At 38.7% G+C, this 19,287-nt stretch overlaps 1 protein-coding gene and 1 long non-coding RNA gene across 2 annotated transcripts; one reads left to right on the forward strand and one right to left on the reverse strand.

Annotated features, from left to right (window-relative positions):
• The first annotated feature begins 1,040 nt into the window (after positions 1 to 1,040).
• Positions 1,041 to 1,718, forward strand: LOC135628797 (uncharacterized). The gene is made up of 2 exons (XR_010492993.1): positions 1,041 to 1,177; positions 1,350 to 1,718. It is a non-coding gene; the product is annotated as an uncharacterized LOC135628797 (long non-coding RNA).
• Positions 1,719 to 7,236: 5,518 nt separating this feature from the next.
• Positions 7,237 to 9,282, reverse strand: LOC135628796 (transcription factor MYB61-like). The gene is made up of 3 exons (XM_065135706.1): positions 8,858 to 9,282; positions 8,620 to 8,749; positions 7,237 to 8,504 (listed from the first exon to the last, which is right to left on the reverse strand). Exons 1-3 carry the CDS (start codon positions 8,988 to 8,990, stop codon positions 7,517 to 7,519), a joined length of 1,251 nt encoding a protein of 416 aa, XP_064991778.1. The 5' UTR covers positions 8,991 to 9,282; the 3' UTR covers positions 7,237 to 7,516.
• Positions 9,283 to 19,287: the final 10,005 nt, after the last annotated feature.

The raw sequence follows: 19,287 nt of genomic DNA on the forward strand, positions 1-19,287 counted from the left end.
AAGCAAAAAGATTTTCCTACACTATCTAAAGTGAGAGTTGTGAGTCGAGAAGTGTTAAAGTTCAAGAAGAAATCTCTACAGAAATTTTTTATAACAATGGCTGGAGGTACGTTATTTTGTTTCCGTATTAGTTTTATAATGATTTAGAAGCACTTGGTTTCAGTGATTTCTTACAGTTCAATCTATGAAATTGTTGGGTTCTTCCCCTCGGACGACGATAGAGTTGTTGAAGGCCAGAAAGTTCAAGATTATACAGCGATGATATGGTAGATGTCAAATACAAGTGCAATGATGCATGCATCTAAGTCCTAATAATTCAAGAGATTTGAATCCTTTTTCTATGTAACCTAATTGATTTGATCAGAAATCACACTCTATTTCAATTGCTTAGCTATTCCTATTCACTTAGATGAAAATAAAATACATCGATGAGTTTATCCAACGAGGGGTGAGATTAAGATGGTATCCTAAGCTCTCTTCTAATGTCGAAAACCAAATAGAATATCTATTTTCTTTTAATATTCGTTGCATTGATATATATATATATATATATATATATATATATATAATTTATTTTTTGAGTTTGTTTTTAGATATTCTATTTTATAGTTTTCTCATTTGATTTTTTTTAATATCATAAATATTATCGTTTGTCATCTTCATCCCTCTACGAGGTCTTATTATTATGAGAGTTTTTATTTCTTTTCATGAAGTCTTATCATGATTGTTTTTATCATCTATATAATATAAATATATAAATAAATAAATAAAAGGCATATATATATATATAATATTAAAGAAAGTACATAAACGAGACATGCACATAAATAAATGATCCTAATTTAACCTCGAAATAAATTAAACTATCAAATTGATGTAACTCAACCTACTACGTGATTCGATGCATGAGTTGCGGCCAAGGCAACTGGTAGAGCGGTTAGTGTCACTCGTTGCTTAAGTCGTACAGTCTGTCGCATCCCACGGCAAATCCTTATACTACAAGCTGACACAATATGGTAGAGATATTGGTGTAACTCGTAACTACAGTCGCAACCCAAATGCCGGAGCCCTACGGTGTATCCCGTGATCTCGCACTCGCGAGAGCGACTCCTCTTCGATCTGAAGCCCAAAGGTGGCTTCTTTCCCCGGAAGTCAGGGGAGAAACAATCGAGAGCCTGTAAGTAATTCGTTTGCGATTCTTATCGGTCAGGAAAAAAGAAATCCTTACTATGGCATTCTACCATGCCAAATTTCGATTATTCATGGTGAAATCATATCGTGGTTAGTTGCTTTTTGTGCATGATGGGAGAAAAGAAATGATCTTGACCATGGTTTTCCTTCCATTTTAGGTGATAGAGAGACTAAAGGTTTAACCTTCCCCTTCAGTTTTGCGTCCAGAAGCTTGTACTGTTATTGCTTCTCAAGAACATATTGGGAAGGGAGCTTGTTCCGATCCTTGAAAGCCACTGAATGGCTAAGATTTCTTTCACTAAAATGTCTTATTAAATAAATTTGGTAATGCTGGCGGCGTTCCATTTGAACATTCCCAAATGTAGCTTTCACAACATCACGGTCATATTTAATGTACCAACTATTCCATAAGTTTCTCAATCTCAGGATAACTATCTAAGTAGGGATTAAAATATAGGTAATGTTTCTACAATGTACTATAAATGTTGGTGCTTGAAATTTATATCAGGTACAGACATGTGTGTCCATCGGAGAATGTATGTGAACTATTGATGCATGCCTCTGAACTCTGAAATTGCAACTTTTGATTTGTTTTTCTTCTTAGATATTTCCTTTACATCACAATCAGTACATGTTGGTCCTGTTAATGCTGCTACCACCAAGAATTTTGAAGTTTGGTGATATAAAGATTGACTCACTAGTTTTGATTTGTCGTTGTAATCATGTGGTCTGCAGTAGAATGATAGAGCTAATGTGATCACTCTTAGATGTTACAACTGTTCAATGCTAGTCGCTTGGCTTGTTCACTGCTACGAATGGTTGCCTGTCCATGTTCAGGGCGTGATGGATATATTTTGAAAAGAATTCTAAATTTGTATGAGAAGCAACAAAATTTAAAGCATCATTTCCTTTGGTGTGTTCAATTTTTTGCATGGTGAATATATGTGGAACACCAGTCACATTAGTTCTCTATTTTATAATGGTTGATCAATTGTTGGTTCCATCTGGTAACTTTCCTGATGCTTATATCTGATCTTTTCTCTATTTTGTAGATCCTTCCATGAAGCCATTCTTCATTTGTCATATTTGTACATATTATTTTTCTCCTTTTTTTTCTATAAAGTTCTATTCTCATAATTAACGAGCTCAATTTTTTAGGCAACAACACTTGATAACTTCTCAATGAAATTTTTGGTGCAAAATTTTCATCAATGATTTCTCAATATCTTAAGATAGTTCATCCATATCATAAGATGCTTGAAATGTCGCAAACCCAATCCAGTTGGCTATTTGTTTAATCTACGTGTCCTAGGAGTTTTGAAGTGGTACCAAATTTTTATCCAATCTGCTTTTTTTTTGCAGTTCTGTTACTTGGTCATCATGTTCTAAATAATTTTTCCTGGACAAGTTTATAGTTTCTTAAGTACTACTTTAGGTTCATTGTTCCATCAGAATAAATGAAATATAGTTCTGTAGCCACGTAGGGTCTAAGCTGCAGGCTGCCAACATGTAAGCATGAGATTTAAAAAATTGGCTTCAATGCGATATTTGTCTGAATTTGTTCAATGTGTCCTGGTGTGAAAAAGTTGTCCCACTTCGTTCCAACTATGTAGGCTGCAAGAGAATTCCAGAATCTGTAAGCTGAAGCTCAGAGGCCATATCTCTCACTTGACATGTAAATTCTCTTTTTGCTTTAAAGTTTGAACTATGAAATCTAGACTGATTAAGGAGAATTTTCCAAGTAGTTGACTTATGTCTCTATTATGTGATTCCATCTTTTTATCTCAGAAAGCACAAATGGTTCCAAGAACTATTAAAATAGTGGCTCAAGCTCTGCCTGGATGTTAGTACATTCAATTCCTTCAAGTCTGTCCTCATCACTGAGGAACATTGCAACTTGCTCATCCACAAAACATAACAAACAAAGTGGGAAAATAATTTTTTCTATAAAAACTTTATTGATACAATTTCCTTCTACATCCTTAAGTGTCCTAGATATATACTATTTTCTGTATAGGACTCTAAGCATGGAGGGCCTAGCTTGCAATGCCTTCCTACCATTGTGATTGTCAAGTGAGAGACACTACAGTGCAGTTTTATGAAAGAGAAGCCATGAATTTTGGCCATCTATAAGCTATTATTTCATTCAATTTCATCTTGTAAATAGCAAAGCATTGAGAGCAAATAGAATTTGTTCTAGTTTTGTAAACTGAGGAAATATGTGTATAACAAAAAACATAACTAGAAGACGAAGGTAAACACAAGTTCTGACTAAGATTGCATTTATCTTGGAGTTAAATGATTGAGGTTCATCATCTATACTATCAACTTTTGATCCAATGTATATACAACATCATATTTTTTTAGTGTCATTTTTATGTTAGACATTATTTTATATAAGAAAAATGGTCTGTTCTTGTGAAATTCTTCTCTTATATTGTATAGTAAAGAAATTATATCTGATAATGCTGTGATGTGTCCTCTTTGATTTAGTTTTGAGAAAGGGTTCTGACTTTTATAGTTCTAGTTTCTCTAGTAACCTGCTAATTTTGTATTTAAAGCCCATTTTGTTTTTTTTTTTTTCTGGTTTCCTTACTTTGTGCTGATGTCATTTATTAGCTCATAACAACTCCACATGCTTTTAATCATACTGCAGAAGGAATTTTCTTCTTAGCTTTTAACATATTCTACAAAAATGTAAGGAGAATTGACAAAGTATCAGGAACATAAGCTGACTATTTTAGATGTACTACTTCTAAATGCAGGATAGTGACAAGGTTATATAAAAGTGTTTCTTTTTCTTAGATTGTAGTAAGAACTAGGTTTCACTGGTAGTATTAAGTAATGAATGGTGCAAAAGTAATGAGTGAAAGGCTTATTGTTTCTCCCTATGGCCTTTATTATCCCGACAGTTGTTTTTATCAATTAATTTTGCAGGTAAGATAAGGAAGAAAACAGCTTCAATTATGTAAAATAGAACACATAGTGAAAAAGTAACACAATTAGAAGTAAGAATTTGTTGGTTTTGTTTTTTTTTATATGTCAGATGTGCATCCCGTTCTACCCTTATGCCTAGGCTATATTTTTAAATTGCAGAACTATGATGTTTCTCAATTTTTATCATGGAGTTAGGAGCATTAATAAATACAGAAGTGTAGCTGATTGTAAGAGATGCAATATACTGATCTGTAATATTTACGCACAAACTAAAATTTTGATGTATAAAAAACCTCTCTATGTTGTTGGTGATGTATTTTTAGATTCATATATCAATCACATTTAGTTGCTGTCTAAAGGACAGTGGACTATATTGATCTTGCTGACAACCATCATTCTCAACTAGTTTATGTGCACTAGCCATTGGAATATATTCACTCGTGAGTCGTGGCTATGGATCTTGGCATCAATTGATTGTTATGCTGTTATTCTCATTCATGGAGATCATCCACGTATGCTCACTATATGAATGTGGTATTTTGCCATCAAAAAGTCTCAGTAGTCTGGTTGTTTGTTCTCTTCTTTCTGCCATGTCTCATATGCTTTGCATTTGGTAAATGCATTTATTCTAAGATTTGGTATAATTCACCATGTACTTATTGTTGTGTTTGATCTCTGTGGCTTCTTTCTCCACAATTTTGCAGTAGTACTTTTCATCAAGTACATTTTTCAACTTGTAGTTTGGGTCCATCCTTGTAGATAAGGATTTAGATTGATAAAGAAGTGCTATTCTTCATCAAATTTGTTAAACATAAATGATTTCAGAATGTACTATTTGAGTTCACATATAATAATCATGTTGACTAGTGCGCATGGGTTCACGTACTCAAGTTCTAGTGATGAAACATGTGGAGGTAAACACTTTACATCATCAAATTTTTAAACAATTTGGTAGATGAAGGCAAGTTTTTTTAACCCTAAAGTAAACTTCAAATTATTGACCTGTGTTCGGCAAATTCCTGAGAGTATGCTGTAATAATTGGAAAAACCTTGCCTTGGGTAATTTCATATAAATTTGCTTGACGCATTGTGCTGCCTTGTCCTTCCAGTTAAAAATGGTGTTTTAAAATGATCTGAATTCTATCTGTAGTTTGTTTTTCCTTTTTTGATTCAGGTGCTCGTCACCATTTATTCATGAGAACTGTCTTTCTTTTCCAAAAGACAAATTAACTGTTAAGAGAATACATGAATTTGGTTTGTTCCTCGTACAGTTAACTTTTTGTTTTTGCTATGTTTTTCCTGGCACTGTTTCTTGATGTTTGTTTACTTGATTCATAGAATATACAATAATCATGTGTTATCAGAGATGCCAAAGTTTGTCTCTTGTTCCCTATGCCATTATAGAAGATTTGTTTTTTCCCTTTGAGAAGATTCTGCATAAGAACATGTTATTTGTCTGCTCTTACTGTCTCAGCTAGTTCATAGGCAGTCTGCTTTTAGTCTACGGTTCCTTGATTGCTGTATCCTCATTTATGGTTTTTGTATGCAATCGATGAAATTGAGTTGCCATTGAAATGGTTGGTGGTTATAATCTAATTGATAGGCTTCATGGTTATCAATCTCGATATGTAGATAGTCCGTGGCACTTCCAGCGTATTACTCTTTCCTATGAAAGGCACATTCAAAATTTACTTCACTGAAGTTTTGGTGGTGCAACAACCGGAAGGAGATTTTTTCTATCTTAACCTGCTTTATAGGATCAATGCTTCTTACTAACTAGTTCTCTTTGCCATTCTATGTCGCTCTGAAAGTGCAGTACTGGTTTGGAAATCGGCGAGCAATCTAATTATCTTGTGCTTCTACTTCCTGAAAGATTCTGCTAAAATACCACTGTCATGTTTATATATTCTCTCTCTATTCTTCCCTTCCTTTTAACTAGTATTTGCAATAGTATCATGGCTAAGCTCAATATTTCTGCTACACGGCCACCATGCTGCATCTTACTGTTGTGTTTGCATTAAATTCCTATTACCTGATCTGAATTTCATGTTGTCCTCTATGATGAAGGTGTTTAGGTCTCTAAATAGTCACTGATTTGGAGGTTTCATGTGATTTGTTGCATGGGTCACATGTGTATCTGCTGCCTTCTCTTGTACAATGTGTGTATATTTATTGATAGAACTATCAGTTATATATAAATCTGCATTATTCTTTTTCCTTGGCTGTTGATGATCCAGGTTGACATCGGGTTTCTTCTAATCAAGTGATCAGTATACATAACTGCTGGCCCCTAACCAAGTGTGCAGGTTAAGAAAGTTCAACTTGTTGATGCAACTCAGCTCTGTTGAAAGCAAAAGAAAGGAAGAATACAAGGAATGTAAGAATGAACCTCAGGACCAAAAAGCCTTTGTGGAACAGTAGGTCCCTCCGCCCTCTCTCTTTCAGTCTCTCTCCTTTTTTGCCTTTTCTCCATAACTTGTTCTTGTGCCAGAGAAAGACGCACACATCAAAAAGGAAGAAAAAGGCAGGGAAAGTAAAAAAGGCCTTGACTTTCCCACTCTGCTACCAAGGTATCAGCATCAGGAGGAGCCCATTAAAGAGATTCAAATCCATTGGAAAGATGATGCAGATGGTGGCTCCCTACCAAAATAAACAATAGGTATGCACCAGTGCCACAAGATGCTTCATCTAATGCCCACACTTTACCTGAAACTGGCACAGCATAGGCATGTGTCTCATACTTTCCCTAGACTTGAAAGACCTCAGATTCTAGGTAATGCCTAGAAGGTTATGGCCAGTAATAGATTATGTGAGATTGGCACGCACATCCTTTTTCTGGTTGTTCTGCTGGTTCATGATGATCCAAGTGGCAGTACTGCCATGGTTGAGAGTTATAGCCAAACCATTCCCTGTTCCTTACCTTTAAATGCTTCCAAAATGAGGTAAAATTAGTCGAGTAGCTATCAGATGAACGAAAAAGAGGTGGACAGCAAGAAATATTGGCTTCAGAAGTCTATTAATCCATGTTGGCTGCTGGAAAAGAGTTGTTATAATGCATCTCCAAGAGCTACCGACAGCAAGCTGAGACTTGTCAGAGATGAGGAAAGCAGAAGAACAAAAGACGACCAAGCAAACCAAAGTCGAAACTTCCATTGAAGGATAGAGAAGTTAATATATGAGCTTGCAAGTCACTGAGAGCAAGAAGAACATTAGAAGAAGTACAGAGACTCAGACTGTCACAAGCTTTATTTTGCACTCTTATTACCATATCTATTCACACAAGAAAAATCAATGCACACAGACCTGTAAAAAAAATCAGGAAAATTCTGTCACCCAAACCTTGCAAATTGAGTTGTAACTTTCCATGCTCTGTGTAGTCTTTCACGATCTATACCTGTCCGAATCCCACGGATAACATCTGGAAATCCTTGCCGTAGATGTCTGAAGACTGTAGCTGCTGCTGGATTTGGTGCCAGGATACTAGATCACTGAACACAGATGGGCTTTCTGCCTTGACGTCACAATGCAGAGGTTGGCTTAGGCTTTGGCTTTGGGTGGCTGCTGACACCGGGAAGGCGCCGTCGAGATACTGCGACCATTTGAGGTCCTCGGGCTCCTTTTCAAGCTGGACCTGGGCATCCTTGTCCGGCGTTGACTCCGGCCAAAGAAAGATGTCATTGTGGAAGAAGGAGCTGCTGTTCTGCATCTCTACTGTATCAGAACTGTTCATGCTACTCTGACTACTATTTCCGGAGTAAACAGCATCACTGTACTGCATGCCATCGATACCAGCGCAGATCTGTGCCGAATTATCCATTGAAGTGGAAAGGATTGTGGTTGGAACTGATGGTAAGCATGTGGATATTGTGTTGCAATGGAAGTCCCGATTCATCTCGAGCAGCCTACTGTTATGGCTGAGCCAGAGAGGATTCGGACAGGCCGATAGGTCGGCCAGGGCTGTCTCACTGCTGCTGCAGTCAGTGGCAAAGCTCAACTGTGCTAGGGGGAAGACACTCACTGGATCGGAGCTGCTTTGGCTGGTAATGAATTGGTCGAGGAAGAAGCATTTGGTCATCGGTGATGCCTTCCTCTCGACGGCACACGTATCGAACACCGGCATTGAAGACGACGCCGGTCCGCGTGCTGCGTCATTCAAGCTCTCCAATGCTGCGGCGGGAACTTTGAGGTCGACGGAGCCGGACGTGCCTTCGCTGGTCCTGGAGGCTTTGGCTTCCCCCACTTTGTCCTCCGCGAGCGGCTTGTGGGTGTTGGGGTCGATCCCTCTCTGCTTGAGCATCTTCTTGATGCAGGAGTTCCAGAAGTTCTTGATCTCGTTGTCGGTCCTTCCCGGCAAGCGTGCTGCGATCTGCGACCACCTGGAGAAGTTGCCGGTCCAGAAACAAGAAGGCAAAAGGATCAGAGGCCCGAAACCTGACGGCGTTTGGGAGCTCAATATGGATAAAAGATGAGGAGGTGAGGGTCTTCTTCTACCTGTTTCCTAGCACTGCATGGAGTTCAATTATGAGATTCTCCTCCTGCTTTGAGAAGGACCCTCTCTTAAGATCAGGCCTCAGGTAGTTTATCCACCTCAGCCTGCAGCTCTTCCCACACCTCTGAAGTCCTGCATGCAGAAGAAACAATGGAGAATGATCAGATACAGAACAGTAAGGAAGGAAGGAGATGTTGAAGTTCCACGCATTGCAGCCTTAGGTGGCCGGTACTACATCACCTGCTTGTATGGGGACAGAGCTCCAACACCCATGGCCATATTTTGTTATGTGCTTGATGAGCTTTTCATCTTCCTCAGGAGACCACAGGCCTTTCCTCAGCTTTTGCTTGTAGCAGCATGTGTGCCTCCCCATTTCTGGTGAGACCCGAGGGGAATGCAGCAAGGCTTCCTGCCTGCGGAATTGGCGGTGGGAGGAGCTTCGAGTGAACGAGGAACCCGAGAATGTGGAGGAAAGAGATAGGAGGGAGGCAGAGGAATTGAACTAACACTGGAGAAGGAATTGGAATTAGGAGAAGGCCAAAGCTTAAAAGAGAGGGAGAGGGAGAGGGAGAGTCACAATCAAGTGGTTGGGATCGAGTTTAGCTTCTCTTTTCTCTCTTTTTCTTCCCCTTGTTTTAAAGGTGCAGAGAGGAAGGCTCAAAGCATCTGAATTGTTCATGCTTCAGAATAAATTGTCTGGTGCAGCCATGGTGGGTCAGCTCCTCTGATATTTTCAGTGAAAAAGCTCAGAATGTTCCCATGCTGATCACTCGTAAGGTCAAGTCAGTAAAAGTAACTTGGTAGCAGACATGCAACTCCATGAAGAACAATCCTCCTCCGAGCTACCTCCATCCGAATTGTGATTGAAGCAACCCATCCCACCTATTCATGATGCTCCCTGCCACAAGCATCTCATGCAAGGACAAGAATGTTGTATCTGGAAAGGTGGGACTGGGAGAGTCCTGTGGAGGCAAAGATATATCCTACATTAATTGGGTCTGTTTGCTGGAATGGCTGCATTCCTTCCTCCTGTCCAAAAGAAGCCAAAAGATAAAATTCCTGCTTGAGCTCTACATGATCCCCGAATCCATGGCCATGTTGGAAAAGCTTCATCATTGGGCAGAGACCAAACAAAAATTATGTGAGTATCAAATAACATAGCATCTTCCTTTCATCTTGACAACCATCATTGTCCTCTTGGAAACTTGATGGAGAAATTTGTTGTCTTCCATTGGAATACATGTCCTGAGGCATCTACATCTTTCTTAGTTGGTGCCCATGACAAACAAAAGCTGTGTTTTTGTTCTGTCCTTAACAAGAGAATCTGAAGCAGGTATTTTTATTCTTTGTTTCAGGAAAGATGAGGCATTGTTCACTGACACCAAGTAATTATCCAATTGATGGATGTCAACATATATTTCCACTGAGAGTACTCACACTGGTCCTCACTCCAACATTGATAGAGAACACCATGGCTTTATCACTTTCAGGCAGTTCAAATATGTGCAGTGTGCTCAGGTTGCTGCATTTCCACAGAAGCCTCTGAAAGCCAATATGCTTTTGCATCATTTCATGCAATTCTCTCCTTTGAGTAAAAAGTGAAGCAGCAGATTAAAAATGACACTTCGAAGGTTACGTAATTAAAATGTTAAAAGTTGACAAAGAATAAATTAAAAACAATTATATTATGCAATCATATATTAAAAAGAATAAATTGTTTGGATTGCAGGAAAGGAAAGGAAAATAGTTTTGGTCCCTTTTTTATTGAGGGAAAACTATTCTTCTTCTTCTGGAATTGTCATGCAAAGTTGATTGGAAAAATGAAAGGCGATTCCCTAAAGAAAAGCTTCTTTTTTTTATTCGCTTTTCTCCTTAAGAGGTATCCATTTCCCTCACCAAAACAAAAACAAAAAAATCTATTTTTTACTTTTTTAATTTTTTTTCAAATGATATCTTCTATTTTGAATAATAATAAAAATATTTATTATCATTAATCTCATCGATACTTCAGTCTTTAAAATATTGTATGAACTAGTCTATAGGACATACTGGTCCAAGTGAATGGATCAGTCGACATAATATTATGATCGTATAGCGAACCTATTACAATATTTAGAGTTAGAAGTTTGATTTATTATATTTTTCAATAATTTTTTTTATTATGATGATTAAAATATTATAACAAACTAATTTTTGGTGCCCATTTGAGTTAACAAATTAGATGGTATCTACATAGACCAATGCAACCTATGGACCAACCTACAAGATGTCTTTAAAAATTGATGAGAAAAGTATCACTGGGTGGGTGAAAGATATTTTTAATATTATTTCAAAAAAAAAGCTATCATTAAAAAAAAGGGGGGGGTATCATTTAAACAAAAAAGAACTTTTTCAGAATAAATTTAACCTAACTCTAGGAATAAATTTCATGAAAAATTGATTTGTGCATGGCAGCATAATTTGCTGCCATCAATAATTACGACTCAATTGCATGATGGCATTATTGAGTCCATGTGATGCTATGCAAGTCTCCAATTGAATAAGAGATCGTAAAGTGCCAATGCTAATTGCATACTATTTAATGAACTCCACCACATCTTTTGTTTTTTTTTTTTTGTGGTTGGTGCCACATTGGATCAATTAGGATATGAGTTCTTTTGATAGAGAGGGCCAACATACCCTATCTCATTCAATATATAAATATATATATATATATATATATATATATATATATATATATATATATATATATGTACTTTAAAATTCATCGATAAATCGTCGTCAATGTGACCCTAAAGTGATGCCACCTTTATGTGACATTATGTACAAACTATCTACAAAATAGTGCCCAAAGTCCACTTTAGAGGCTTATAATTTTTGCAATGCATTGCCTTTTTGACCATAATATACAATTTGTAGGGAAGCCATCAATGCCATAAAGATTGGTACACATCGTAAAATAATTGTACTTGTGTTTTTATGGTTTTGATCCATATATATGTATTTTTTTTCCTTATCTATTTTATAATATTGATATGGTGTATCATAGCTAAAAAATATTGCCATACTATACTAAGGAAAGGTCAAATGGAATAAGACCTCAAGACATGGGGTTTGATTAGTGTATTTATGCTTTCAACGTGCATCATATGGATGGATCCTTTCTTGAGGCATCTACAAGAAAAACAAAAACAAGTGGTCTCAAATGTTTTGTATTATGCACTAATGACAATGGAATTGCAAATGATCAACCAATCTTTGATTTGATCTCATTCCATCTTTGAAGTAGCAAAAGGTAGAGAGTGATTTTGTTTTTGTACCAAGAGTGAATCATGGGTTGCTCTTACATGCTAATTTCAAATGGCTCAATAGGAGTTAATTTGGATTCAATCTATGTTTGTGGGATAAACTACAAATTGTACTAGATGGATGATAACAGTACCCTACAAAAAAGAAAAGAAAAATGGTAGGGAAAACCTAGTTTGAGACTATGGTAGGCCATTAATAAATTCAACACTTTAATGTAGTCAAATATAGGAAGGACTAGTGACAAAAAATTATATTAAAGATAATGCACAATAACCCTAACTTGGTCCATTCTGAAGAATAAAGGGCTCCATGAAATAGTAGGGTTAACATCACAACACAAATGACCTAACTTTTGCAAAGAAGAAAGATATGTGAAATCTCCAGTGGGACCAGTTAAAACCATGGTGATTGGAATTGAATTTTACTCACCATCATCATCATCATGTATGTGATAGAAAACAAAATGATTTGATGGATGGACAAAGTTTCATGTGGCAATCATTCTATTAAATGAAGCAATTGTCATCCGTTCATCTCATCAATTAGCTGAGTTCATTTCATATGAAGCTTCATGCTATATTTTAATTCCTTTTTCCAAAAAAAATATATATAAATTATTCTCCTCGACGCGTAAAATGCAATCCAAATCTCGAGTTCCTTAAAGGCTAAATACAAGTCCAGTGCATTAAGTTTTAACCATCCAATGAGAGCTTAATCCATCTGGTTCTTATATTACATTAGGAGATAACACGACATTGGATTTGAGTGTGAAGAAATGTGATTATGACTTTTTATTGGTGACTTGCTAAATGAACATTTCAGTGAAAAGGACTGCCATGAGAATCACGTTTTCTTCACTTACTTGTGATGCTAAGATCCTCATTGTGTTGGTTTAAGTGTTTATATCCTACGACAATATTTTGGATGAGGTACCAAATTGGTGCAATGAATCACCCTTGTGGTGGTTGAAACAGCCAATTCATTGAAGGCGATGATACGTCCTCCTTGATGAAGAGGTGATGGCTGAGGCTTCGTCTTTCTTCTCTAGACATTGCCCCTTGTAACACAACAAGCAGGTGACTCCATCATGAGTCGAGAGAGAAAGAAACCCTGCTGACAAAGGAATAAAGATGAGTTTATGCGAATTCGCATGGACTCTTACTTAATGATAGCATGATCAGAAGCTGATAACATGTGTGACAATTTAGTAATCTTCATTTTACATCACTTAGAATCCACATCATGATTGATGGCTCAAGAAAGAGGATTAATTAGAGGACTTGCCGCACATATGATTGATTACTTTAATCGGATCGTATTACGGGGACAAAGGGAAGAGACGCCAAAACTCACCTCGACCGACAAAGGAGCAGCAGAAGAGTCTCCTACTTGCTCGATGGGGTGACAAAAAAGTCAACTTCACGGTTTCCCTGGTACTCCATTATTGACGTGTTTGCTTGGTCCGTGAGACTCGAGATCGAATGCCCAGTTTTCTCTCCCACTTGCAGCTCATCTGCAGCTATACTGTTCTTCGTTCTATGGATCATCGCGTCTGTTCAATGACGTACTCCATTTTGAGCACCCGAATATATCAATGACCGGTGGTTAGTAGCAGCCTGAAGTGGTTGACAGGCACGTCTGCAAGTGCATTAAAGTACACCATGAATCAATCGGCAGTCACTGTTCATACAAGCGAAACGACAGTAGTTCCCTGCTTTTGCAGTTATACACTGTCAACTTTGTGTGTAATTAATGGGTGCTCTCAGTCATCGACGATTGTGCAGTGCGTGCTTCAAGTTATTATATCTTTGATCGGGTCAAGGAAGACAAGGAGCAAAGAATTGCACCGTGCCTTTTTTTAATGCCTAAATTCATGAGTCTGAGGTAGAACAATATAAATCATATTTAACACCATATTCCATATCTGCCTCTTTCACAAGGATAGCTCAAATTATGATTTGAACCTAAATTCAATATGTGTCAGTCACCCTATTCTTTTAATTTGTTCATCAACTATTAACGTTAAGCTATCTGAGATAGCAGCAATATCAAACTATTGTTTGCATGTCCACTTGGGAATGGCATGCAACTGTGTAGAGTACTGTAATGTTCATGTCCGTCTTTGATCTATAAGCATGCAACTGTGTACTCTAGAGCCATGCCCACGCATGACAGTCTCTGAGTCCTTCCCCCTGTGTGTACCTTCTCTGGTCCATCCCTGAATCGAAGTAAAGGAATCGTGTCCAATGTCCTCCATGGCTGCCCTTGAGGACTAAAATGAACAACCAGACAAAAAGGAGTCCTTGATTGCGGTGTACCAAACTCCTTACCCCTTGTCCACACGAGCAGGCAATTATAGGGTTGTTGCAACGACGGAGAGGAACAGCGTCCCAAAGCAAATGGTTGTCTTTGTCCCATGGAATCGTCAAAAGAAGTGAGGCGGAAGGTCCACCACTCTCCATGCAATGTTCCCTTCAAGTTAAAAGTACTTTGCACTCAACCATGCGTGTTCGGATAGGGTGGGCAGGGCGTTCATATATGATTGCAGCAGGCCATGCATGAGGGACAAAGGTGCTTTCTTCCCTTTGCCGAATGATTACACGCCACCGGAGGATACGGCTAGTCTTCGTCTCATCGTTCAGTTCCTTTGGGTTCACTCCACCCCCTTTTATTACTGCCCTCGACAAAGAGTTCCTTGCAAGTAACAAATGTTACATGGCTTCTTTTTTGTTATTTTATCGATCGATAAGTATGCGATCAAAATTAGACTCTCGTTGTCGTCACCCTAAAATTAATGCATCCCCGCACAGCATGCACTAAATGTGAAGATGAAAGCCGCAAGCAAGCACACGGTTGAATGCCAACCACGACAAATCGATCGGTATACGGAAGGGGGACAGCTTCCTGTTCGTCGTCGTGTGGAGCACGGTGTGCCAACGACTTTCTCCATGGACGATTGCTTGATCCGACGCATCTGCCAGTCGTGATCGTTTCCTTTCCAAATGACAACTGCAACTCGTCACTCACACTGTTCCGGGATCAGCTCATGGTTAAATATCTGGTTTTTCAGCTTCGAGCTGCCGACGCTCCGTCGAAGCCTTGAGATATATTAGCATGCACACTTGTGTAATGATCCAGAACAAGAAATTCGGGAAAATGACCTGTTAACCAGATCTTTTTCTGTAATGAAGTTCTTGACATTAACGTGCACTTTGATCCATCGTTTTCTAATAAATGTGACACTGTGTATTGCACATCAAAGTGATCAGAATTCCTCCCTTACCGACCGCTCTTTCGCTGGTTTCGTGAACATCCAGCACGTGGATCGAGGCAACAAGTAGCAGGCGTAATTAATATTATCATCTGAGCAATCTAAAGAAGCAGGTCGCAGGTCCGTAGTTGTGCGTTGGTAGCTCCGTTAGGGCGGATGAAAGGCGAAGGTGCGGTCGGAGCATGCAGTTGCCGAGAAAGGACGACGAGGGAAATGCAGTGATAGATCATGGACGCTGGGGCCCGCGAGGAGGGCCGGCCGGCTTGCCGGGTAGGTGAGCCTGTGCACGAGGCGCCCGTGCCGTCGCGTTGAGGACCCTCGCTTTCTCTCCCTTCGTCGGTGCTTTCCACGCCGCCGGCAGGCCGACACATCCACGGTCGTCGGCGGGCCCTCCGTACCCGACGTGACCTTTTTGTCGGCGCACGCGGGTCCCATCTGGTTCTTGCCCTCACGTGGGCCCGTCCTTTGCTTTCCCCACGAGTCCCGCGGAATCTTCGTATTCTTCCTCCCTGTCCCACCCACCACAACGGCGCACTGGGGCCCACTTAGCGATCGCGATGAGTCTGGGTGACCTTGTTTGGGTATCCGAATCATTTCGATTACATACATATATATATATATATATATATATACATATATATTATATTATATATATGGTGTGAAACGTTCCATGTTTTCTCGAGTATATGTTTCTATCTGACAGAGATTTATGTCAATTTTGTCAAGATTTCTACATATAAATTCCAGTACTGGATTTATGTCATTGGAAGTTTCGTCGGCCGTGTGTTCTCTGTAGAGATGGCTTCTCGTTACATCAAGAGTTTCAAAAGCATGTCTTGATCTCCTTAGCATCTCCACCAACAATTATTTCTTTAAGCTGACTTGAATCGGGTCAGGAAAGCGGCTTTGCCTCCGCCTCCTGCTTAAAGGCAAAGATCCTCTCAGGATTTGTTCTTTGACTGGCCTGTCATGGACAAAACAAGACCTCACCGATCAGTATCTTACATCGTAGTAGGTATTTCCGTGATCCTCATGTCAGAGAATAGCTGCAGAGGAGCAGGTGAAGCTTACATCGTATCATTTCATCATGCTATGTTTCTCCAGACCAGCTCAAGTACACAAATCATCTGCTCCGCAGCTATTACACTATCATGACTGTGATCGAGGTCCCTTTTTCTTAGAAGCTTTTCGATGAGCTTTCCATGGTGATCATCGCTTCACGTGAACTCCGAGATGGAGGGGCTTAGAATTGCGGTTAACTTTCGATCCATGAAAGGGAATGCCTACGGAGAGGCACATCAGTGACGGCAATTGACTCCTGCAAGAGAAAAGATGGATCTTGGAACGCCTAAAATCTTCTTACGTGCCAATTGCCGACCATCCTCTTTAAGAAAGCATTCCATTGTCTCTCCCATACTTGATCAATCATCCTTCTCCCTCTTGTTTAGTGTAAAATGACAGTCATCTGCCATCAGACCTTACATCATCGCCAAGTAGTGCACCGACTATTGCTCAAAAGATATGATTCTTCCAGTTCTCCTTACTAAATGATGCTTACCGACATGGTGCACATTGAAAGAGCATATATATAGAAATATAGATCTTATACAATCAAAAAGGACAGGAGATCTAATTCTGCTATTGCTCATGATGGTGGAGACTGGAATAGCAGAGTGAACTTTAATTTAATTGACCTGACATTAACAGATTGAGTAGCAAGAGAAAGGAGAGTGATACAGCCAAGAGAAGGGAGACAAGGAGAAAGGCTGGTTGATGCTACGAAGGCCTAAATCAGAAACAGTGATGGGAATGACTCTGCTATGAGGAACAAGCTGAAATCCAAAAGCATCTCAATTGTACTCGAGTATTATTTGCCATGGTTGGCCATGGATTCCATGAGATCAGCATGTCAGGGGTGGACTAACACACACACAGACACACACACACACGACTGGGGAAGTTGGATATTTGATCTAGAAACTGATGCAGAATGAAGCAAAGGGTTGCAATTGCAAAGCAAACAACTTGCTGCCAAATTTGTTTCAGAACCATGGAAGTTTAGTTTAGTTTGATTTGATGTTCTTTCGGCTGATGGAATGTGTTCTCAGAAAAAGAAATGTTGAAACTCGGAACTGCAGAGTGATTTGGCTCACTCTTAGATGCTGTCAGCTTAAATGGTCATGGAATATGAACTCATCTCATCTCAATGCGAGCCACACAGAAGAGGTACTCCAAAGAATTATAAGGAAAAGGCAAGGCTGATTCCAATCAACTACATGTTTGATGAAATTGCTCTCACTGTTCAGAATCGAATGAGTTCTCAGGTGGTTTAGATTGAATCGTTCAAAATTAAATGTAGAGTAAAATTGTACTTTATTTTACATGATTTGGTTCATTAGAGACATCATATATCTAATAAACCCAATTGAGATGTGACCCAAAGCATTAAGTTTGGGCCATTAGTATTAGACTGTATGGGTTGGAATATGTTGTTGATGTTCCATGGTGTTCCAATGGAATCAGTGGCTTTAGCTAAGCATTTGAGTGTTGAGTGATCTCTTATAATGCTAGGAGTGATAATAAGATGGTTCATAACTTGATAAATATTAGTTGTAATAAATGGATTTTTTATTATTTATTTTTGATGTAATAAGATGTTTAATTGATGAATGATTTTTGAAAGAGAAGTTCATGAGGTATCACAATTAGGCTTATAAATAATATTGTTTTTCTATTTTCTAGTTATGAATATTGTCATATAATCATTATGAATAGATAATTTATAATATTTAAATGCAAGGAGAAATTATAATTATATCGAGAAAATATGATTTTTTTTTTATCATATTAGTATCAATTCCAAATGGAGAACCAAAATTTATCCAATAAACTTGGAAAGGATCAAAGGCAATGATGTCTTGGTACATGCACTATATTAAGATGAAAAAGCTTCCAAAAACAGGATAGTTGAGGTTGAACTTTGGCTTAACATTATTATTAAGTGAAAGCACTTAAAAGTTAAAAGTTCAAATGGGATGTTAGAAAATATATCTAATTAATTATCTTGTACCTTACATCGAAACCACAAAAATATGCATAAAAATTTACTATATAAGGAAGGGTTCATGAACCTTCAAATTAGTGCATGAACTGTTGAATTGGTGCATGGCCCTTAGAATATGATCATTAAAATTGTATGCTCTAATCTCTATAAATAGATACAAAGAAAATGATGATATTGTAGATATAGTAGTGCGATATAACTCTCCTCCATCTTCATCCTACTTTCCGTCGCCTCTCATGAGTGATAAGAAGGAGGCCATGCCGGAAGAGGAGGAGGAAGAGGCACCCAGCACACCGCGGGGTGCAGAACACAGGATCCCCGAGCCCGTGTGCCCGCCGCCGCCGCCGCAGCCGAAGAAGCCGACCATGGCGCCCCGCTCTGACCCTCCTCCCCGGACGCACTTCACCTCTGCGGAGATCGACGAATTGTTGGCAGAATTCACTTCAAAACAACAAAGCATGTCATCTAAACCACCAACCAAAAAAGAGCATTAACTAAGAAGGGTGTAGCGTCGTTGTAGAGTGGAAGCATCAGTGCTTCCCTTCGTATATCAGCTTGGGAAAAGCTTTGGACTCGGTAGATGCAGTTATGTATGTTTTCTGAAAGGTATATATATATATAAATATATACAATACTTATGGTTCTTTAATTTCCATGAATTTAAGCATTCATCATGTCCTCGGCACAAGTATTTTGTTGGATGGATTGTATGGTACAAAAGCTCCAATGGCATCTCTCCTAATGGTATTTGCTCACTTGTGGAGCTCAGCAGATATTGGTAAGAAACTGAACTCAGTCACTCCTCCACATTGTAGGAAAAAACAGCAGCTGGACCTCATAAAAGGAATAAACACTATTCATAAGATGGCACATGTAATTCTTCAAGTTAATTTATCATCGTAAAACCAACATAAACATGTTACTCTGACTCCTTCAGAAAAGAAAATAGGGTGGGGCTGAAATGGACATTACCACAATTCATCATCATCATCATTTAATTCTCTGATTGAATATTCTGTTGTTAAG

Source organism: Musa acuminata, chromosome BXJ3-1, assembly GCF_036884655.1.
Source record: "Musa acuminata AAA Group cultivar baxijiao chromosome BXJ3-1, Cavendish_Baxijiao_AAA, whole genome shotgun sequence".
Lineage (NCBI taxonomy): Eukaryota > Viridiplantae > Streptophyta > Magnoliopsida > Zingiberales > Musaceae > Musa > Musa acuminata.